The 23,786-nt window shown below is 43.0% G+C and overlaps 1 protein-coding gene across 5 annotated transcripts in view; it reads right to left on the bottom strand.

Annotated features, from left to right (window-relative positions):
- Positions 1 to 21,545, bottom strand: part of EMCN (endomucin) — a 49,966-nt gene extending 28,421 nt beyond the window's left edge. Inside the window, exons 1-4 of one of the 5 annotated variants that reach the window (XM_040556856.1) lie at positions 21,293 to 21,545; positions 5,259 to 5,312; positions 3,647 to 3,750; positions 3,178 to 3,292 (exon numbers count right to left, since the gene is read on the bottom strand). In XM_040556856.1, the coding sequence (XP_040412790.1) occupies positions 3,178 to 3,292; positions 3,647 to 3,750; positions 5,259 to 5,312; positions 21,293 to 21,353 (334 nt within the window). In that variant the 5' untranslated portion in view covers positions 21,354 to 21,545. Of the gene's footprint in view, positions 1 to 3,177; positions 3,296 to 3,646; positions 3,751 to 5,258; positions 5,313 to 21,292 lie in introns of all 5 variants that reach the window. The other 4 variants (XM_040556855.1, XM_040556857.1, XM_040556859.1 and 1 more) reach the window with 4 other exon arrangements.
- Positions 21,546 to 23,786: the final 2,241 nt, after the last annotated feature.

Below are 23,786 nucleotides of genomic sequence, written 5' to 3'. Positions count from 1 at the left end.
AAATGGTAAAGATCATAACATAGCTGTCCAGCAGCGTGGCAGAGCTCCCCAGAGGTGACGCTGCTCTCCCCACGGGTGCTGTGATGAGATAAATGACAGTGCCTTAGCACACACTGGTCAAAGGGATAAGCAACAAGGGGGCTTATTCAAACAAGTTAGAGCTGCTCTGCAGAGCTGCTGCCTGAGCCTCAGCTACTGCCCTGCTTTTGTCCTCCCAGAGCCCTTCCTTTTTTTTAACCAACTGAAATTCAACACGCATCCTCACTTGATCTTAGTAGGATTTTCTACTTAACCTATATATAATCCACGAGCATTTCAGCATTTCCCAACAGTACTCTAAATCTTCCTTGCAGCAGGCTGCTGCCTAACAAGCTTTGGCACCATGTGATGCTTCCAACAAGCAGCAGATGTGCAGTGCAGAGAGCGCAGACATCTGCATGTGTGTAAAAGCATCAACTCAGCCAGTCAGTGAACCCAGGGTACACCTTTACAGGGCACACCGACCACATTACAACCCACATTACAACCCTAGTGCAAGGACTTTGTTAGGTGTAAGGCTAAACCTTCCCCTAGAGCTCACATCTTGAACATAAACTCACATGTAAGTCTCTGCCTGAAATCAGCAGCCTGAGAAACTACTTGCATCAGCGACTGCATTAATGAAAGTGTTGAAAAATTGCAGAGCATGAATACCAAAGGAAACCTTCCCCTCCCTGACGATCACATCTCCGCAGCCAACTACACTACATGTTTTATAAATACAGAGCACACCTGCAGCATGCAGCGGTGACCTGAGGACAACCAAGCAACATGTTGTTAGCTTATCCCTCCTCGTGAAGCTTCCCTCTCAATTACCAGCAGTTTGATATGAAAAAAAGTCTTTCTTCCATTCATTCCTTTTCTCTCTTTTTAATGTTTCATATTTCATTACTGTGATGTATCATGCTCCAAGAGAGTGGCACGAGATAAATCAGAAACACAACAGCCAAAAACCCACTCTTACTTTGTAATTTAATAACTTGAGTGCCGACCTTGCCCAAGACACTTGCTCCACGGCCAGGGGAGGAAGAACACAATCCTGTGTTGCCTTTCATTTCATATTCTCTTTGATAGAGCCAGTGTCCCAGGACATGAAATCCTGCATGCAGGTGTAACTTGATGTAGTGTGACACCAATTAAAATTCTTGGTTTGGGCCTGGACTGCACAAGTGAGGTCACTCTTCTGACTATTTTGACTAAATGTGAGCTGTTGGATTTGACCCCTTCTACTAGAAAACTAAGGAGGCAAGTCTAATTGTTGGCTTCCTATATAACATACCGAGTAAGAGGGCACGGAAAGAAAGAGGGGAGATTGTATTTATGTCCTGCAGAGGAAAAAATACTGAAGACTTCAGAAAAAGAATAAAAGAAACTCCTGTGCATGACTTCACTGTTTATGGAGCACTGGGGTATTTCTCTGAATCTGCAATGGAAGGTGACAGCCACAGAAATTGCAGCAGGAACAGGAAGCCCTGTCAAATCTCTGCTGTGAGGATGCGATCATTTGCTGAAGCTTTTAGCCAGGATTGAAGTAGATAAAGTGATGGCCTGCATTACAGAACAACAGAGATGCTTGTTTTTCATTAGAAAACAGCTGCAGTAAAAGGAAAATTTGAAATTTCATACAGGCACCATCAACTCCTGCCTCAGTTCTCTGAGGCCAGCAAAAAAGGGGGGGAAAGCTGACTGCTAAATAATAATACAATAAAAAAATCACAACAACAACAACAACAAAAAGGAGATAGCAGCCAAATTTTACGTTCTACCCATTTTTAATAGCAAAATCTTGCTAAGACTTCTTTCCAGGGAGAGCAACTTCCCAGTCCTGCTGTGAGGAGATGCTGTTTTAATCAGTGTCTTTAATTTTCCTGTTTACTTAAGGGGAGTTAGAATCAAGTAGGGCTTGCTTTTAGGTCCATTAACCATTTTTGTTGCAAGCTTTGTGTTTTTTTTAATTATTATTATTTTGGTTAAATGGGGAGTTTTCAAAACAATTCAATCCAAGCAGCTAGAGACTGAAGGCTAGCTGCTGGAAAGAGGAGAGGAGAGGAACAGAGAACAAGCATTGGTGCTCCAGACGCATGTGTATTTTCATGGTGGCTTATTCCACCCACAGGAAAACCCTTTCTTTCTTACACTACTCAGGGGAGGGTTGCAATTTGGCCTGCTTTGGGACTTTTTGGGGTTCAGAGCAGTGCCTGGGCCAGAGTGGCACCAGGAGGCAACCCCAGGAAGAGAAGCAAAGGTTTAATCAATTGTCACAGGCTTCAGTCTGCTCTAAACATCAGCTAGGAGAACATCACTGTATCACTGACTGCTGAGTTAAATACTTTCTGTAATTATTTTTAATTTTAGTTTGATTCAATTAAATATAAAAAATGGAGTATTACAAAGCTCTGGTTCAGCAAAAGGCTTGAGCAAACATTTACAGTGTAGTTCACAGACAAAAAAGGGAGATTCAATTTCATTTTATTTTTTATTGAGCTCCTTTTGTATGTTATTATATTTGCTTAAATTATTCCAACTACTTGCTGGATGCAGAGGATTTCTTTCTTTTCTTTTTTTTTCTTTTTCCCCTTTCCCTAGAACCCTATCTGATGTACTGGCTCAACACGCACATTATTCTAAAGATTTATGGAGAAGATTGATGCATGGTAATTAGTAACACCTCGCTGCTTTCAGTATGATGACTCATAATAATACAGAGCATACTTATTTGTAATGCTGAATACATATATATAAAATAAAAAACTAAGGGGCTGTTCTGATCACATGGAATCATTTATTTTTGATGAAATAGCTTATTAAAAAAAACAAACCCTTCCAAGCACATCTCTCCCAAGTACAGGGAGATTCAAATCTTGTGTAATAGTAGTAATTGTGTAATAGTACTTGTGTACTAGTACAAACTTGTGTAATAGTGCAAATTAAAGGTATCATATTCTGCATGTAAGATTCTGGGGAAAGATTCATTAAGATATGTAATCCGTGGGCAGGATGAAGAGCTCTACCTCTCCAAAGATCCAAACCCATTACACAAGCTACTTGTTAGTGATTTTTTTTTTTATTGCTCCACACTGTTTTACAGAAATGTAGCACATGACGAATCAGAAATGGCTCTGTGAAACTATCACTTACTGCTTGTTGTGTTGTCATCTTCATTTCTTGCTGTAGGGGTCACTTCTGCAGGCAGCTGCACTGTTGTACCTTTTGTTGTTCTCTGTGTAGCTGTAGTTGGAGGAGGCGTGGAGCCTACTACAGGAAGGACATTCAAAATAGTTCCTCAGTTTTTTACACACACACATGCACAAACACACAAAACATACATCCTGCCTTGCCTGCAGTCTAGTTTTAAATACTGATTTTAAATTGAAGATCAACGGGGACAGGGCTCCCTCCTCTCTAAGGAAAACCTCCCTGAACCTAAACCTGCGATAACGCAGTTACGAGACCTGGCTTGGAGCTTCCTGGTGCCTGATGGTTCTCGAGGCTTCGCCAACGAAGTGACTATGTGTAAATAAGTCCCCAGGCCAAGAGGCACTGCTGGTCAGTCCCTTGATTGACCTCTGGAACAGCCTCAGCAATTAGCACAAAGAAATTGTCACTCACCAGTTGTGACAGACACAGTCGTAGCTTTGACCGTAGTAGTCGTTGACACTGACGACTGCAGTGCTGTCACTCGTGAAGGGGATGTGGTCACGGCTTCCACCACTGCAAGAGAAGCATTTTTATTGATTTATTTTATCACATTTAAGTAAGCATCGCATACCTCTAGCTGCCAACTCTCACAAAGGCAGTCAATTTGTCTTTGGGGTCTGGCCCTCAGAGACCTTTCTTGCCCGTGAGTGTTTCAGGAGGGCTCAGAGCACACTTGGTTTGTATCAGAGGGAGGGTTTGGCCTGTGTCCACACAGTCAGCTGCAGTGCCCACCAGCCAACCCCTGTGGGAAGGCACACCCTCTTCGGGAGGGACACAGAGGTGCCCTCACAGTGGTCTTCTGATGCTTTTCTCATAGGCATAAATAGCACTACTGCTTTCTCCTCTGTGGCAAAAAGCTGTAAGAGAAATTTCAGTGAAACATCTGAAGAGCTCATTCACCGAGAGGTGTCGGGCATTTATTAAATGTTTTTAGAACAGACATAAACATCAGGGTTTTAGAAACATGAAAGAACTACAGCACAATTTGAAAAGGACTAATTCATGTAATGAACATAACATTCACAATTCCTCTGGATGCACCTTATTGGCTTCCATTACTAGCACTTTAAGTGTATTCGTCTTTATTATATCAGTACTCTCAGCTCCAAAACAAATTATTTAGTATGTTTAGTTAGCAAGAAACATAGTCCCATTTCCAAGTTTTCTTCCTCATGTGCATCACTTTAAATGCAGCAATCTTTGACAGTTGAACTTATAAAAGAGTTGGTATTTAGCCCACATGAATGCAATGTAGTCAGTAGTGAACTTTCATAACTACAGAGCTACAGAGAAAAGAGAATTTAACGTGGTAGTTGAAGATGTTAAGCCAGGCTTCACCTTCTGAACCAGATTTTTCTCTGTTAATTCATAGCTTTAGGACTTTATGGTTGATCTAGTTAAAAAAAATCACGAGAGTCAGTCTTTTGAAACTGAGAGCACTGGTTCCACCTCCTCGCCCCATAACGTCAACCTTGACATTAATAGTTTCAAGAAGTTACCGATAACTTTTTCTGGAAGTGACAGCTTTATGCACATACATTATCTTTTGACCAAGGCCCAACACAGACATAGACTGTCTAGTTCTTTACTCTTAAAGTCCACGTCCTCTTAAGTCTACACCCATCAAATTGAATACTCCCTGGTACCATATCCCAAACTGATGCTATTTCCCAAATTATTCTGACAACTTTTTGAACTATGAATATTTAACTCATTTGCTAATGTCTGATCATGTTTTAACCACTCCCTAAGCATACAGACTCACAGAATTTAAGCCTTTTTTATCTGAAAAAAAAAAAAAAAAAATACAGCCTGCCCCAGTTAACCTCCTCCTCACTAAGATTCCTCAATCCTTTCTTCTTCTCAACAGACTTATGTAAGAGCCCCATGGAAATACACTGCTCTGCAATCACTTTAGAGGAAACAATCTGCCTGATTTGTCCCAGCAGTTGGAAAAGATGAAAGCTAGAGAGGCAATGGGACCTTCAGAACACCAGATAACAGAGAATTTGGACTCTTACCAGATTTTAATGTTGATACAAGAGCATTGACGGTAGTGTGTGGAATTTCAGCTTCTGAAAAAACACAAAAAAAGAAACATTAGTTTAGTCATCATCTGGATCTATTTAGCATTACACAGGCATACAAGGCAGAGAGCAGCATGGGACTTCATTGAAAATCAAGTTCAGAAGTCTGTTAACAGAAACAACCCAGTCATACAACTCTGCTTACAACCTGTACAAGTTGTATCCTCAGACTCTTAGCTTTGCCCTCACTGATCCAATGGGAAGCATCTACTATGGCCTCCCTCCTTGGGCCACAGGTTGCTTTTTTAAAAAGTGTTAGCATCTCTTAAGACTGGTGTGGAGAATACTGGAGCCATTGAAGGTTTTTGATCTCCTCTTCTTCTTGAGTACCACCATAGTTGCTCTGAGTCTTCAGGGTGGAGGGTTAACTAAAATAACTAGTTGCAGAAGTGAGCACCCAGTCTCTTGTCCTAGAGCAGGAGAATTGCTGCTGTAAGCAATTAAATGTAGTTAGTGGTTCCCTGGCTAATGCAAACACTTCAGGAGGGATCTTCAGCATCAAAGTGATCCCTGTATGTGAGGGTAAGAGGAGAATTCACAGAACATGGTTCAGGAAGCACCAGGTTGAGCAATGATTGATTTTCTACATTGCCCTCAGGGCAGTGCTCCAGCTCCAGGGATTTTATTGCAATAAATGATGGCAGTTTGAAATATCCTAGGTCAAGTTAACAGATGAAAATCTCCAATATTACAAAACAGACAAAAATCATCATAACAAAAGCAAAACAATTTCTAGATCTCCTGGCTGTGCAGAAAAAATATAACAGCACCAACTGCTATAGGACAGATCAACTCAACTAGAGTTTTGGTTTCAGATAAGACTTTCAGTCTTATTTCTGGGGTGTCCATATCCTTCTACTAAAAAAAATAAAGCTAAGGGGGTGATGAAAGGAGTGAAAAAGCCTACAATGAGTCAAAAAGAGCTGCACTTCACAAGCATTGCACACCACTATGAGGCCTGGAAGGGCTACATGTGGGGAGGAAAAGCACAGCTCTGCAGCTGAGCGGAGAAGGAAGAGTGGCACAGACTTATCCCCCGGTGCTGTCAGGTTTGGAGCATGACATTAGGAAGCCGTAACATCGCCACACTGAGTCAGGATGGCATGTCAGTGTTCTTGTGCAGCTCCATTCATGGTTAATATCTGCTGGTGTTTTCTGGTTTTTGGCTGAGGGGCAGAACAGTCAGCTTCGTTCCACTTGCTCAGTGCGCTGCGCCACAGTTAACATTTCACGAGCTCCATCCAAGGCCTGCCAGAGTCACAGATCTAACAGGGAAAAAAATTACAGAATGCACTCACTAGCTCTGCAGGCACATTTTAAGGTCAAGGCAGATGAGCCCCTGCGTTTTCACTTCAAGCAGCATATGGTGCCATCAGCCCTTTCAGCACCTACGTGCTTCTGGTGGGTCTCAGCTGGGATGTTGTCTCTTCCCAGTGAGCCTCCTCTCGTGGGTGTCTCTTCTAGGCATGCTGCTGCCTTCATGATGTCACATCGCACCACATGCTGGCCCAATTTGGTCAGGGCACATCTTTGTCCCTTCATGGGCTTCATCTCCGAAAGGGTGCCCTACCCACCCCTGCTCCAGCCTCGTTACCTCCAGCAGTCTCAGCACAAAACTCCTACCCCTTCTCACCAAAAGCCACATTAAATTTTGCCACCGTGCCACCAAAGGGGTCCAGCACAATGGAGTCACACATGGCTTCCAAGACCTTGCCCATCAGTCCCCTGTAGGACTGCCCCGCTCTGCTCCCCAGGGCACACGAATGCAGTCAGGCTGGGCTAAGCCCCTCGCACAGGGCATCTTAAACACTCTTCTTTCCTGCTGTTTAGTTACCCAGCCGGAATAACAGTTCATAACCCACAACCGAAATACTTTGAAGACAAATTTTACCCAAACAGACCTAAAAGCAGCCTTGTTTGGGGAGCCTCCGTAAACATTGAACATTTTTCCATCTCTCCATTCTCATAAGATCTGGTGACAAAGCTCGTGTAATTCCCCGTGCCACAAGGCCACAGCACTAAAACAAAATGTTTTTTCAACAGTGCCTACATTTCATATGGTTTGTTATAACATCTCCCAGCAACTACAATGTCTGTAACACCAGCTAAATGCACTGGTTGCCCAATTAGCTCGTTCCCTAAGTCGACAAAACTTTGGAGAGAGCCCATTGTAATACTTTCATTATTCATCCTTTAAAGGTGTTCCAGTTAATAACCATGTTGATGGGCTGGGATTTCCTCAAAACTAAAAAAAATAAAAGTGAGAAATTAAGTCACAGTTTTGTTATGAATCACGAGTTGCTGATTTTATCACAGTCTAGAGATAAACTAAGATAAATTGGATTAGCAGAGTAGAATAAAGTGGAGTTTTATGAATTAATTGTTGCCTTAAAATGATGGATAATTAAGTACACTTTAAGAACAAGTTGAAAGCAGCATGCAAAAATGCTTAAAACTAGCCAAGATTTTGGGAGAACTGGTTGATTAAAAGCACCAATACAGCTGGTGGCTTACTATGCTCTTATTTGCAATGTTAAGTTGTGACTAAAGAGGGATGGGGGGGATAGAAGAAGATTAAAAGAGATTGAGAACAAAACTCTGACCTATTATAGGCTGTTGCCAGATGAAAAAAAGAGAAAGAGAGAAAGATTTGTTTCTTCTGTTCATGTCAGATTGACTGCTGTATAAGATGAAGGACAACCAACCAAAGCTACAACTGCACTGTTTTGGGCAAATTTAGATGCAGTGATTCCTTTGATACGAGAAAGCCACTCTGCCGTGGGAGTACCCAAAATCTACTTGGCAGCAGTTCCTTCACACAACCCTCTCCTATTTGCCATTCTCCCTGGCAGCGAGCTCGGCCAAAAGAGCGTGGGTGACCTGTGATGTAGCATCCCTGCGCCTGCAGAACACGCGTGGAGCCGGGAGGTGCTAAGGCACGACATTGGACTGAATAAAGGAGGGTGGTGGCGGCGCTGCCAGGTGGGAGATCCACAAAGAAAAGGAAAAACATGTCTAAAAGTAGATAGAGTGAGAAGTCAGAAGGGCAAGAAAGATAACAGGATGGGAAGAAGATGAGAGGTCTAGGCAGGAAGGCCCAGAGACAGTGAGACAATAAGGGTAGCAGGGCAAGATATGAATGAAGAAGAGCTGATAAGCATTTGACCCCTGACCATGAGGCCAAAATGAGAAAAGAGAAAATGTAAATTATTTTTCTTTTCCTTTCAGGTTCACAGGATGTGCCTTTATTGTCTTCTCTGGCTTGGATTTAAATGGTTCATTTGTTCTAAAATTAAAACAATAGTAAATTCAATTGTATCTGGTCTTTAGGCATGATTTTAGAACGATCCAACTAAAACACTAAATGAACTTTCTTTAAAAATTCCACTGGAATCCCTGAGTTCAGCCAGAACTGACCGACAGCCACAGTTGTCCTAAAACTGCAAGTTTTTGATGTAGGCTTCGATCTCCAAGGTCTGAGCCTGGAGCTCTCATCATCTCTTCCCTCCCTCTGTCTCATTATTTTAAACTTTACACTGGGAAGACTAAGATAAGAGGGTTTTGACCTTGTGTTAATTAGGTGCCTGCTACTGCTATAATCAAAACAGAAAAAAAAAGGCAGAAAGGACTGCATGATATTACATCAGCAGTTCTGTTTATGTGTTACAGACTAGCACAAAGCACTAAGTGAGTTTAAAACACCACATACAACAGCTAATACAAAAGTGAATGCCAAAAAAAAGTAAAATGTAAACATCTTTAGAGATAAATGGATTATTCAAAATACATCTTGATTTTATTCATTATATGAATTAATGAATGCTGGCCACTTTTGTATCAGTATCTGATTTTGAAAATAAATGATTTTTATTGGAAAAGAAACTATAACCACAGAAATGGTGAAATGGCCCCTCTTTAACTTTTAAACATTTTTTAACTTGACTTTGCAGTAGGCAGGCAGGAGGATATGTTGATATTGAACCCCCTCCATACAGATGAGCCCTGGTGAGGCCACAGCTGAAGCACTCAGCCCAGCTTGCGGAGCATGTTGAGAAGAGCATGAATGCCTGGAGGTGGGGGTGTTACAGAGGACCACAAAAGTCATCAGGAGTTTAGAAAAAAATGACCTCTCAGGAAGGATTACAAGGCTTGCATTTGTTTAGCCTAGAGAGGAAAAGATTAATGGGAGGCAGTGACAGCAGCACTCATGTAGCTGAGGAGTTCTAACAGAGAAAAAAATAAGCAAGCTTCTCATTACATCTGCTGGGAATGAAACTAGAGGTAACAGATAAAGGAATTTTGGACTAGAAACATTCCATTTTTTTTTGGTGCTGTGTATGTTATTTCCCTACTTCAAGGCCATAAGCAGAATCTGCAAGTGGTGTTTCCCATATTATATTTGTTTGTATGAACCCAGACCTTTAAATTGCGCGCAAGACACGGAGAAGTCCAGGCTGCTTTCTTGCTTTCTGTCTTTCCACATGAGCAGAAATAAATTGTGGTCTTTTTCCAGGAAGCAAACGATAATCCTGCCAGTCCCACTACCACTGCGGAGCCCCCTGTAACAGCTGCTCCAGCAGTGCCTGCGGGCAGGCTGCCCGTTTCATCTGACGTGTTGTCCCTTCTGCAGAAAGGCACGGCTGTCCTTGCAAAAAGAGCTGGTGCTGATAATTCTCAGGGTTACCCATAAATTGCTGCTGCCTGACGATGTACACAACCTGCTTACTCTTACCTTGGAGCTCTGCTGTCTATTACGTTTCCTCTTTCGTTTTCATTTATTGCTGCTTCATCTCTTTATTCTCTTACCTGGTATTTCCCCAGGCCTGGCGTAGTTCTTGCACTTCTTATTTCTGTTTTCACTCCTACCCATTTCTCTTTCCTGCTTCACTGCCTTCTACCCTAAATCTTGAGACAAATTTCTTTCTTCTTTTGTAATGAAATTTTCTGTAACATCCTCCAAAGAAAAAAAGTGCTTTACCTAAACGAGTAGCTCATCTTCTGCCAACTGTCCATTGCACAAACATCACTCTCACACGCTCACAGCCAAAACAAGTTTTGGGTACTGCTCAACCCTGCTCAAGCCCTCCAAACAGAACTCAAGTGCACCTGAATGTATTAATTTAGGGGTCAAACTTAGGCTTTAACTCTTGGTGTACCAACAGGCCTTCAACACGGGCCTTCTATGTGGTAAGATTCAGCAGCTACACGGTTTGAGGCTTTCCTCCTCAGGAATGTCCCAGGGTTCAGACTGAGTACTCTAATTGGTTTTTAGGAATCCTGGGCACACCTTCCTGCACATTTCAGGGTAGTGTTCTGCCAAGATACATCGAAAGTATCTTCAAAGTAGCTGCCACTGATGCTTGTGGCTGTTTTCCAGTGGTATTTTGATGCCAGCCCCACTGGGGCCCCGTGCCCCATTTTCCAATCAATGAAAGAGGGATACTAGTATGCTCTTCTTTTCTAGAGAACTACAAACTGCATTACACAGTGGCACCACATGCTATCATTAAAGGAGTTTTGCAAGAAACGGGGAGATCTGCAGTTCAAGATTTCAACTGCATCTGTGGATCTTCCTGAATAGACAGTAAGAACATCGATACAAGCTACAAGGTTTGCATTTACAGCTTTCTCAATATTTTGCTTTGTTTGGAGCATGTGTTCAGTGCAGAGTCAAGCCTCTGAAAATACTGCAGAAAGCTGTAACTGAGGACAGCGAAAGGAAAGAGATTCATTTTCAGTCACTGCTGTTATTTCAGTCCTCCCTCAGCATTTCTGTAAATTATTTTAACTCCACTAGATGCAGCCCAACCCCCACTCAAATTGCACAAATAAGAGCTACCTAGTACCAAGAGAAATGCATTGTCAGGAAAATTGCAGGTTCAGGTCAGGCATGGTTTTACGACCACAGAATTTTACCACTCTGTTTGGATAAATCCTAAGAAGAGTCCTCCCTGCAGTACTTCCAGTTTTATCTGAAGTATTTTGTTAAGATTGAAATTAGGACACAAAACTTCCCAAAAATCAAACAGTGCTGAATTGTGGTCATAGGTTAGTTGCTGGTTGTCTATAAATAGCTAGTCCATACTATGAATATTAACTAAAAGAAAACAGGAAGCAGAATTTTTTTTAGAAGAAACATAGGTGCTTCCAAAACACAAAACCTTCCATTGGAAGAGATTTAGGGGCATTTTTAACAGTATTGTTTGAAGACATCAATTCCATTATTCCTATTCAGTACCTCTAAGACCAAGATTAAGAAAATCTATAATTTAAACATTCAAGAATTAAAAACAAATATTAAAAACACAGAAGATGCGAACCTGTGAAAATGTTTTTTTAAAAATAATTAATTTGATATAGCTAATTCCCTTTTCATACATACAGCTCTTCATGACTCATTTTACATCTTTCCCCTATGGCCATATCAGCTATTTTCTTTGTAGGAATTCAGGTTCTGATGCAATCCAGTGGATGGCCAGAGCTGATAACAGTGTGCAACAAAGGTGGTATTCAATTTAACAAAACCATTTGCAAATTTCATGAAACTGAAATAAGCCCTGAATGAAAAACCTTCACGGCTTTTTATTTCTTCGGTGTGTTAAACAATACATGACACAGGACGTGTTCGTAAAGGTACCTGCACACGACTATCCCCACCACAATAGCGCTTGGTGAAGGAAAAGCCGTGTCCCTAATGACGGCCCCACGCTGGATCACCAACAGCACGACACTGCCCCAAGTCAGGATTGCTGCTGACCCCTGGAGCTGCTGCCCCTGGGCTGCAGGCCGGTATCGCCAGCTGAAGGCACCCGGCAGCAAGAGCAGAGGAGAGGAAGGAAAGGGAGGGAGCCGCTGCAATTTCTCCCACCGGGAACAGGACGAAGGCAGGAAATGAAACTTTGGTGCCAGCGCTGCCCCGGTGCTCCTCAGCTCACCCGAATGCAGCACCAAGCAGTAGCTACACCGTGGTGGCAGGGATCTGCACCACGAAGGCGGTGAGGCACTGGAACAGGCTGCCCAGAGGAGCTGTGGGTGCCCCATCCCTGGAAACGTTCAACATTGGGTAGGGCAGGGCTTTGGGCAATGCGGTCTAATGGAAGGTGTGCCTGCCCGTGGTGGTAGGGTTAGTCTAGACGACCTGTAAGGTCTCTCTTCCAACCCCAGCCACTCTGTGATTAGTTACCCAAGCAAGCAGCACAGTTTCCATAAAGCTTTCTCAAAGCACCCTGCAGGCAGTTCCTGCGCACACTCACCCCACCAAAAACCACCAGAAAAGCATCTGATGAGGACTGGCCTTGGCTAACGGGGCTGTAGGTTATCAAGGAGTTCCTCCTCAATGAGAACAACAGTGGAAAGCACTGACTGAGTGCCCCCATGTTTTACCTAGCACCTGCAATAAGCCAAACACACCAACCCTTACCTCCCCAAACATGTGGCCAGCAAAATCTGCGCCAGTTTCATCGCTTCTTTTATAAACTCAGAAGAAACGCAAACTCCCAACCAAGCGCACCTAACTGCAACTTTCCTCAGTGTGCTTTCTGCTCCTGTGCAAAACCTGGTGGATATCTTCATTATTGTATGCTAAAGAGGGACGAGCACGTTGTTTGCACTCCATAAAGTAATAACTGTGCTCAGCATGATCATCAGCACCCCAGCCTGCCTTGGACAAAGGCTCCAAGCTCTCCTTATTTAAACCTGTTAAACCTATTTAGTAGGTTTTAATTAAACTCTTTAAAGCTATTTAAGCCACCAGATTGTCACCCTTTGATGGTGATATGTTTGCCTGTCTGTGTGCAAGATAAAAGGTAGGAGTTCCTAAGGGTTATGTTATAGGATGAAAAACAAACGGCCACCCCCCTTGCATTAGTCATGCCAAATCAATTTTAAAACGTCTTTAATGGGTGCAGTTTTATATAAGAAAGAGCTTTCTGCATGTTGTGCATTGCTGAGTAGAAAGGAAGAAAGATAAAAGGAGAGCCCCTTCCCTGCACAGGAAAGAGCAGGAGCATCGGTGCGAGCCACCCCCGCCCAGAGAGCGGAGAGCAAATGATGTCCTCTGGGTAATGCTCACGGTGCTTTTTCCTTACCATGCTATTTGCAAACCTATTTTTGTTTCCCAGAAAAGAGCGTGCTTGGGCAGAGCAGATGTCAAAGAGCACGGGAGGGGGGAAGCTGAGCCCAGGTCAACGGGCAGCTCTCCTTTGTGATGTGCCGGTGGTGCAGCCACTGGTAGAACCGTGGCTGTTCTGCTCTGGGCTTTCTTAGCCCTGTGCTAAGATCCCACCTCATCCCCAACAGTGTGACTAATTATATAATTCAGGAAAGGGCCACTGCAGCGTCTGCTGCGATGTACTCATTTTTAGCACATCCGGGCCCAGCCCATGCACTCACTCTAGCCGCACCCGGTCCTGACAAATGTCCAAAAGCATCCAGAGCATCAAAAACCCATTCCTGTGAGAAAGCTCCTGTGGAAACATGGTGAGTTGCTTCTGTCACTAATGTAATTCCATGCTCAGTTGAGCCCTCCCTCACCTTTACCATAATGCCCAGTAGGCAGGCTGGACAGTACCAAATGTATGAAATATCTCAAAAGGAAAGCCCAAAATGGGGATGGGAGTACGGTCTCACAGGAGTCATATTATAGGCAAGGATGAAAGATGTGCTTTGGAAAGATCTGGTTTCTGTAAGTGGCACACACACAGATGAGAAAGAGCCCTTCATCTGCAAACATCTCACAAAGCTGACTGATAGAAATCCAAAATAACATGGGTGTTCAATCTGATACAACAGCTAAGCTCAGATGCCAAACCAAAGTGTTTTTCTCACGTGCTTTAGATTCCAAAGCAGGAACTCAGAAATGAAGTTCTTCGTAGGAGAACACCTGAGGCAGGGCTCAACATGGAGGACCTACGCTATCAAAGAACATTGGGAACTGTAGCAGCAGCCCCACCACCACCCACACTTACAACCAGCTTCCTAGTATAGCTTATTTGGGGTGCTCAGGCTTGTCCAAACTCTGGGTCCCAGTCAGTGCACTGGGAAGTCACGGAGAGCTGGGAGCTGATCACCTCATGGTGTTGAACATCTGTAGGTGTCTCCTGTACTATTTGCCCATAAAAGTGCAATTTAGTTCCCTCTGAAGATTAGGACTATTGCAAATCAATTTGCACTTCCTACTCAGATCCTTCTGGTCTTCTCCTTCGGCTGTTTCTTCCATAAATAACCAATCCTCATTTTCCAGTATTTGCCCTTGAAAATTGTATTTTCTGCCAGTTCATGGAAAGGCAAGGTGAAAGCAGTTTGGGAGGATGCAGTGCACTACAAGGAAGCGTTGCTGTAAGGCAAATAGTGCACTAGTTCACTGAAGTCCAGCAGCACCAAGATGCACCAGCCACACGACTCCATTAGCACAGGGAGCAGCATGCAAGGGAAATAATGGGTTCCTCTGAAGCCACTGGAACCAGAGCAGAGAAAATGTGCTGAACACAACAAAAAAGAAAAACAGTCCTGCACTGTGCAGGTCTCACCTCTAACACCTGTGCTGTGCATTTCCCTCTCTGTCATTAGCATGTCTCGCAGGTAGGGTTATTTGGCATCCATCTTCAATAAGTCCCTCCTCTTGTTATACGCTGAAAGCTACACTGGTCAGTTGTTCCAAGTGAAGCTCACAGTTTGGTAAATACATTGCTGCCTTCTGAACCACAGCAAAGACCTTAATAGACTGTAACTACTTGCTCAAGTGAGAAAAAACTTCCTAAAGTGAACCTAAAGCTGCTCTACTGTAGCAGCCTTTCAGCCAAACACCTATCATTTCCAAAACTTGTGTGTTTTTTGGCAAAGCAGAGTTTAATCCTGCAGAATGCCCAAAAAGCTCCATAACTGAAAGAATTAAGCATTTTCCAGAAAGAAATTTCAACAATCTGGTGCATAAATGAGTAACTTTTACCAAGTTGTATGCTGGCCCCAAATATTTCCTTCATCGTGCCACAGACTTCCACCTTCATGACGGTCTGCAGATGTCAAGGTGAGATGAGTTTTGGATGGCTGGGTAGGAGTTTCAGAGCGTCTGTGATTCTAGGGCAGTATTTTGGCTTCTGGAGACCCTGAACAACAGTGGAAGATTAGTCATGAATCCTGCCCAAAGCCACTACTCATTCCTAGATGTGACACAGCTTAGAATCTGGGGTGAAAACGCTTGAATTTTTCACTTTTTGTCAGAGCAATCCTTGACTTGTTCCCCATTTCATCTCGCAACCCTTGGTGGTATATTTTTGCTTCCACAGCCTTTGAACGAGTTCACAAACACTGATATTTACCTCACCTATATTGGTGTGATATATAATCCATGCTGAGATGAGGAGGGGTAATTCATCTATCAAAGAAAGATGACTTTGTGTGTCCTCACACTGGGATAAATAACAGCTTGCATATTAACATTTAGAAGGTTATCAACGCTGTATTTCAAATAAAAACCTAGACTCAATGTTGAGAATGTGAAGTGGGAAAACTAGTAAAAAAAAAAAAATTACCCTGGTCACTGCAAATAATTATCATGCAATGAAAACATGCCTCAACAAAAAAGTAGTGTATTTATAGAGGAAAATAATGCAAATTCTTGACCAGAAAGGTTAGTAAAAATGCTGGCACTGTTTTCCTCAGACTAACTAAAATCCAAACCTTTTGCTTTTCTCACCAGTTGTTGCCTCAGTCACCAAGCCTGTCAAGCCCAAATATGATATTAATCTCCTGCTAAAGATTATGAAAGAGGAAATCTGCAGGAAGCATAAGCATCTCATTAATATAATCAGGGATTTAATTAATTAATTTAACCCTAAAGTTTTGATTACACTGACATTCCCCAAACCAAGTACGACCCTGAGAACTCAAGGCATTAAGACAACCTGAATGTGCTTTTTGAAATGATTATATATCTTGAAGAAGTCTTCAGAGAGCAAGGCTGGTGTAGTGCTCCTATCCTGGCAAAACGTTTAATTTCATTACAGAGATAAGACAAGGCAGAAAGGTTGCAGCAGATAAATGTGATGCATGACCATGTGCCACCAGCTCTGTGATTTCAGCAACCTGAGACACGTTGCTATCTACAATGCACAGCTAACACCCAGGTGCACGTAGTGCTACTGGAAAAAGAGATTAAAAGTTGTTGTAAAAATTATCTGTTGATAAATAGACCAGGATTTTCACCTGTACCAAAGTCAGGCAAGCATCTGCTGGCCACTTAAAAGCAGTTAGAAAATCCTTTCCCTGTTATTTGCATCACATAAAATTCTGTCGAACCTCTTTTCCTCTGGCAGGTAGGTCTGTGATGGTGGTAGGACACCCAAGAGTCCACTTTGGCAAGACAAACGCCTAGATATCACCACTGTGCTGGGACAACAACAGTGGTTTGCGTGGCAGGGCATGGTGTGACTCCAGGTGTCAACTCCTCTGTTTAATTTTGGACACCTATTTTTAGAGCTCTAGCTGAACCCAAAAGTAAATGTTTACCTTCTAGTGGAGCCCGGTCTGTAATTCCTGATTTGTATTTGGAAGTAACAGCTGCTACACACACACACAAATCCAACACACTCTCTCCATCTACAGAATCGCCAAATTAAACACCCATTAAAGGGTCTTTCTTGAGTTTGCCTCAGCAGAAGACACAGCCCCCCATCATGAGCAATAGAAATGATGATGTTGTCCCCACATGATTTTGGGGACTCATCTTTGGCCTGGCGTGTTAGCTTGGCTACCGAAGGGTACCAGTTAAAATTGCTCTCTTCCTTGGGTTGAAAATTTCTTTAAGATTATTTTAATGTGTATTTTTGCAGGTTTTTCACACAGATCAGACGGATACAGAAATGACTGGACACCGTAATCAAGGTCCTTTCCTATTTAGGAAAGCAAAACGAAATATAAGCCTCAGCTGATCTTTTATCCTAATTTGTAAAGGACTGAAGATTAATAAGAAATTTTGGTTTTAAACCAGATGAAAGAAAAAGATAAATAAAAAAGAAAATAGGCTGGTAAATTTTCAGATGAGACAACCATTTGTTGGTTCTGTTATATGGCATTATGCATCCGTAGGTCTGGAGCTGCAGGCAACATGCCCTTCAAATTCAGTTTCTATTTATTTTGGCTGCAAATCATCATCTCCTTATCAAGCAGGTATTAAGCCATCTGCTCCTAACCTCAGTAAATGCAGTAAACTTGCATTCCAGTGTGGGGCTAAAATAAATGGTTTTCTTTTGTCCAGTAGTAAATACACCTTTAAAACCCATTAGGCAAAATTGGCCCACCATGAGACAGCTCAAAGAAATGAAATAGATGTGGCAGCAGGGAGGAGGGGGGAAAGAAAGGGGGGAGATTGGAGGGAGGGAAAAAGTCTGTACCGGAACAAAAACTCGATTAAAGGCTACAATAAGCTCCAGCACTACAATTTGATTTCTGAGAAATCTAGTCTTGCAAACTGCTAGGAGGGGTGGAAACATCCAAAAGATCTTTTCACAACAGGAAAACTCTTAAGACATTCAGAGTTTGGGTTCAAGCAAGCTAAAAGCACGAAAAGGCAGGTGGTTATCTAAACCCTATTGACATTTCTCAAATTTTCAGAGATGAGAGCGATCCGACTGTGAGAGCCTGTGCATTGCTGGTGTCTCCCAGAGCACAGCCATGAATGATAACCCAGAGCGAGGGGAGACCACAATCAAGTTTTAACTGCTCAGAATGGTTAAATTAGTGCTTGATTTTAAAGTTTATTTCTTTAAAGGACTTGAAGACTTGTAAGCTGAGAACACGGGAGGCAGGAAAGGGAAAGACTATCCATCTCCTCTAGTTAACATTGACAATAGCAGAGTTAGGGTGATTGCAAATGTGTATGATCGCTACAGGAACCCTGCTTTGGTGAAACATCTCCTCAGGCTATCATAAACCACAGTGTTGTAGGGCTGGGATGATGCCCCAGGTGCTATAGCAAGCCCCTGATGAGGAAGGGGTTGGGAAGTGCCTAGCTTCAGGTTGCTCCATGCTGTAATGGAGCAGCTCCAAATCATGGCATTTGGACCAGGCTCTCGATGCCAAGTTTTGCTCCCAAAAAAGTGAAAAGCACCCTTGTTTTATTTTGTAGTGCCATCAATTTTAAAGACAGTGAAAGGTGCTGTTCGTTGTCAACAGGGGTCACTAATCAGACATCAACAGATTCACCCGTAGCGCATCCCTGATGCCAGGCGGCAAGATACAGCATACATAACCTGAACACATCCAGACTGATGCTGAGAGGGGTACAAGCCCCTTCTTTTCCGCTGTCATTTCTGTAGGAGAGAAACCTGGGTGCCCAGGCTGAAAGGAAGATGTGGTATGCTATGGACACATCACAAAGGGAGAGAAGCATTTACATTGGATCACTACCCTTCCGTGATAAAGACCCATTCCAGTGCAGTCTGTTGTTTAAAGCTGGAAATGCTATGAACCAACCCAGAAAGCATTTCAATTTGAGATCCGTTTTGGGGCAGGGAAGAATAGAGGGCAATATGCTGGAACTGAGAACCCTGAGATGAGCATGGGGGAACTCCTCCATTCAGCACATCATTTAGCTCTAAAAGGGTGGATAAAAGCCTGGAGAGCAGAGGCAGGTTGTCAGGAGGCCATCAGCCTCCACATATACTGGAGGCTGGTCTCCAGTACATACTGGTCTATACTGGCCTCCGGTAATTTGCTGGCAGAGGGTAGATCCCACCAAAAAGTTGGGACTCTGAGGACACAAGATCCCAAGATGAGTTAGAAAACTACCAAGAAAGCACCGCCCACATACAGGCTGAAGGTAAGGCATAGAGTTTGGAAGCCCTGCAGGGTACTTGGCACAGTCTTTACTAAACACGACGGAAACACCCTTCTGCACGGTTTGAAAAAGAAGCAGGGACAGGCAGCTTGTTTGCATTACATGACGAGGCTGCAAACCCACATATTACTTGTCCTGGTAAACTTTGAAGACAGAGACAAACTACCCCAAAACCTGGTAGAGGGAGTATTAAAACACTGGGGTGTGATTTGACCTTCTCTATATTTTACTGAGCTTAATATTAAAATACTAAAGGTGTTTCTAAGCAACCAGAGAAATGCCTTGCTGCTGTCTCCAGTGTTCAAAACAGAGAGCCCGAACACGCAGGAGGCTGATATCAGCCTCCTTGTGATCTTCAGAGGATCAGAGCCTGCTGTTACAGCCCAGATATACAGAACACTGCAACGATCACAAATAGTGGAAATCCGAAGACTTTGGTCCAGCCTCATATATCAGACAGTAAAACTGCTTCTGCTTTAACAGGTGACGCGTGGGAAAAGTCCAGGTAACCTGCTTTTAATTACTCATTTTTAGAGACAGCACAGAAAGACAGAAGCTTGACCAGATTATGCTCTTTTACTTGGGCAACATAGACAGAGACACATAATCCAAACACATATTCTTCATTTCTTAACATGAATTTGCCAACAGAATTTCACTACCATGTTTACCTTTTGATAAAGCATGTTCAAAAATACTTCTACAGAACCAAAATTGTTCAGAGCAAACGTATCCTATGTGCAATTTGCTTATTCTCTGTCATCAGTTCTGCCCCGTTCATATCACGCAGAGGAGAGAAAATCCTTTTTAAAAGAAAGGGTAGTGTAAAACTGACAGAATTCCTCCCACCCCTGCGTGCTGCCTTCTGATAAGCTCTATGGACTTTTGTGTTAAATATGCTCCTTTTGATCCAACTCCACTTCGCTTTTCAGAAGTTGTGAAATTAAAGGTTCAACAATGACAGGAAGGCTATTTTTACTAGGAGTAGCAGACAGAGAATAAATAGTACCTCAACACAGACTTTTGTGGCTTGTACTTAACATAGTTTTAAAAGCAGTTCTTTCTTTGGCACAACATTATTTTTAATCTCCTGTATTGATTTTTTTTCAAAAAGCTGTGAGCCCAGGCTCACATAAGCTACATCACAAAAGACATGTCTAGATTTTACCACATAATCTGAGCAAAAGTTCATTAATTGATCACTTAACCTGGCATTATTTTATCTATTTTTACTTCTGACTCATAAAATCATTTACAGGCAATCTACGGGCATCTATGGAAGCTCTGGTTCTGAGTGTGCACACCAGAGGACCACCAAATTAAAGTGCAGATAAAAAGCAGATTTGACTTCAAATGCATCTTTTGACAAAGGTGGTGATAGATTCTGGTCCTTATTACAGATTTTCTCACCCTTTCAGGATTTTCTAGCTAATTCCCCTTTAAAAGCACGATCTTCCAGGCTGATGAATAATGAAAACAGCAGTTCAATGACCATGTGAACACAGTGAAGCTTGATTAAATCTGTGAATCTCAGAATCACTTTAAAAAGATACTGCACTCAGTAAGTAACATTGCCCCCAGGCGTGCATCCCTTATTATCTGGCACCTGATAAATGCCTTAAGTCCCCATATCTTTTTGGGGCAAGCCCAAACTTGTTTCTCAGAGATACCCCCAACAAAACTTACTGCTGGCACAGAGCCAGGGACATCCATCAGGATAGGTTTGATTTCCAAACGTTCACAAAACCTGACAGATGTTTCAGTTTCCCCTTAAAGCCCTCTCTCCAACAGATGCTTTAGTTCAACGAAAAAAAAAAAAAAAAAAACAGAACAGAAAACCTTTGTAAATACAGCGCTTTTAACTCCTCTCAGATGGAGGAGTTTCACGACACCCAGAAAGAGGGCTATGGCAAAAAGCACGATGGCAGGAAAGTTTTTCCTAGAACACAGCTAAATGCAGGTCCTAGCTAGTACCTTCTCCTCCTCCAGCACACAGTCTTTCAACCACTACACCTCATAGAAAACAACCAAACAAAAAATCAGAAGGGAAAAAAAAAAAAAAAGAGAACACCCATCTAATGAAAGAAAAGCTTTTGCTCACAGCCTGCTGAGGTTAAAACAGCCAAAAACTTACGTCCCAGGGCACACACGCAGAGTGCAGCTAGGAGAAAGAAGGCAGTCCCCAGGAGCTTCATGCTTGGTGGTAGCAGTGGCAGTAGTGGTGCGGGCAGCTCTCCCTCACACAGCTGGGCAGGGAGTGCTCTCTCGCTCTGCGGCAGGCCTTAATTACTCCATGGAAAAAGGTGTGTAGAGCCTCTGCCTAGTCACTGCCCATTCCTGCTTATTTTGGGGACTTTGATAAAGAACAGGAGGAAACACAGCATACTCCCTCTGGGAGTTCAGCACGGAGGAGATTTATTGTTTCAGTCCTTACAGGAACTCCTTTTCTTTGGCAACCGGCTGTGTTTTTGTTAATACATTATTTTGTTCTTCTTCGGCCAAGAGGTCAGGAAAGTTTCTCAACAGAGGCAAAACTTTCTTTAGAATAGGCTATACATCACCGCCTTTCATACTGTACCTGGGGGCACTTTTATAGGGGACATTTAGTAGCAGCAAAGGAGCCTGGTTAATAGGGGATAATGCACTGGGGATGGAGGGGCAAAGCAGGCAGCAAGAGCCCCCACCTGCCTCCTCTTCGTGTCCTTTTAAGGCCTTGGGCAACAACGCAGCCAGCAGAGGATGTGCCTCCCGAGAGCTGCCAGCCCTGAGGGGACACCAGCACAGGTCAAGGCCAGGCCCCGAGCAACGTGCCCCATGAGGGACAGGCTCCAGGCCTGTTATTAGCCCCCACACACACCTCTTTGAAGAACTTTCTAAAATGTGAAAAATTTCAACTAGCTGTAACAGATTCTGGTTCATTAGCAAAGGAATGATATATATATATATATATATACAAAATTTTCTGCAGATGCATCTGCAATGCTGACTTGCTGTGCCATGTGGTGAAAATAAAGTCCTCAAAGGAGGCTCCCAGCTGGGTTCCCTAGGTAACCCATGTAGGATCCGTGTCATCTCCTCAGGTCCAGCTGACCCAGGAAACTGTGGCGTCCCTTTTTCTCCCAGCCATTTCTCTAGAGGACATGGAAGAATCCCCAACAGAGCTCTGAAGTCAATAGCTATCAAAACATCTTGCAGTGCTCTTATATACTGTGCCTTAATGACTTTATGCAGCTGACAATAACTACTGACAAAACTTCAAACCCAATGAGAACACCTTGCAGCATGTGTGCTCACCTTCCTCTCTGTCAGCACTCAGGAAAATTAAGAGGAAAACCTGACCTCACAAACTGCCTGACTTGTTAAACAGTCAACTCTACTAACTCTACTTACTGTAGTAATTAAGTTTTTTGTTGTTGTTGTTGTTTTTTCCCTCATGATTGTTGCTCACCATAAGGGGAAGTTTTGGAACAGTTTCACATGCAGGAACTCCCAGGAGCTAAGCCAGTGCTTCCAACAGCGGTGCTGTTTTATTCATGTGATGAGGAAAACAGTAGCAGATCAGCCTCGTGTACGGAATAACTTTTGTTTAGTTAAAGAAATTACATCTCTACATCTTAAGACTGTGACACATCCTCTGCCTATTGCAGATGGCAGAAGCTGGTGCTCAGTAGAAATGTGATGGTAGATACTGAATTTCTGGCACTTCATCTGGATAAGTATTTGCTTCTAGGAGAAATGAAAATCTGCAAGTTGTCCTTAGCAAGGCTGAGCTTTCTCCATCATTGGAAAGGATCTCACCGTAATACAGATGTGACTAAGAGCAGAGGTGGGGCACACAATGACACTTCTCAAGTGGGTTGGAGCACATGGCAGGGAGCTAGAGCCAGCATGCTGCTTTTATACTTGTTTTGTGCCAACATAGGATATGAAGTTAGCATGGCCCAGAAAACAGTAACCACTGCAGCAGAAAGCCTTCAACCAAGAAGGTAAATCTGAACTTGGAGAATTAACTCATCCCAGGGTAGTGATGTTTCTGATGTGGTAAGAGGAGCTCTAACCTTAGACTTACTGCGCTGCCAAAATAAAACCTGAAATGTTCGATCTAAAGAATGATACAGAAAGGAATTTTATTGGCTGTAATGAAACTTCCTTAGCAAAATCTAAGAGGCTTGAGGACAGGATGCCTCCCCTGTTTTTTGAGACCCAGAGAAACTATCTGAGTGCCTAAGAGCATTGATTTGCTTCAGTGGTGTTCATGTTGAGTAGCAGCATCCGAAGGAGTCCTCAAAGCTGATGCTGATGGTGGCGGTTACCAGCAACTCAATGAGGGCAAAAATGCTGCATCTCTGCAGTAGGTATCCATACTGCATGTATCAGAGTGGAGCAAGCTCCCCAAACTCATGCAAGGGGATGGGAGAGAAAGAACCACAGCTGTCTTCCACTGAGTGAAGAAACCTGAATTGGACTTCAGAGGATCCTAAGGCAGCTTCAAGAGAACTGTGGCCCCCTAAGAGACCCCCTGACATCAACAGCAAAGGCAGACAGCATTTGCAAGATCAAACTTGGTAGGACGAGCATTGGCACGAACAGGAAGGAGTAATAATAGGAATAGAAAGGGAGCAGATGAA

Source organism: Cygnus olor, chromosome 4 (genome assembly GCF_009769625.2).
Source record: "Cygnus olor isolate bCygOlo1 chromosome 4, bCygOlo1.pri.v2, whole genome shotgun sequence".
NCBI classification, from domain to species: Eukaryota; Metazoa; Chordata; class Aves; order Anseriformes; family Anatidae; genus Cygnus; species Cygnus olor.
The sequence above is the reverse complement of the archived record's forward strand: the minus strand, read 5'-3'. Positions and strand labels throughout refer to the sequence as shown.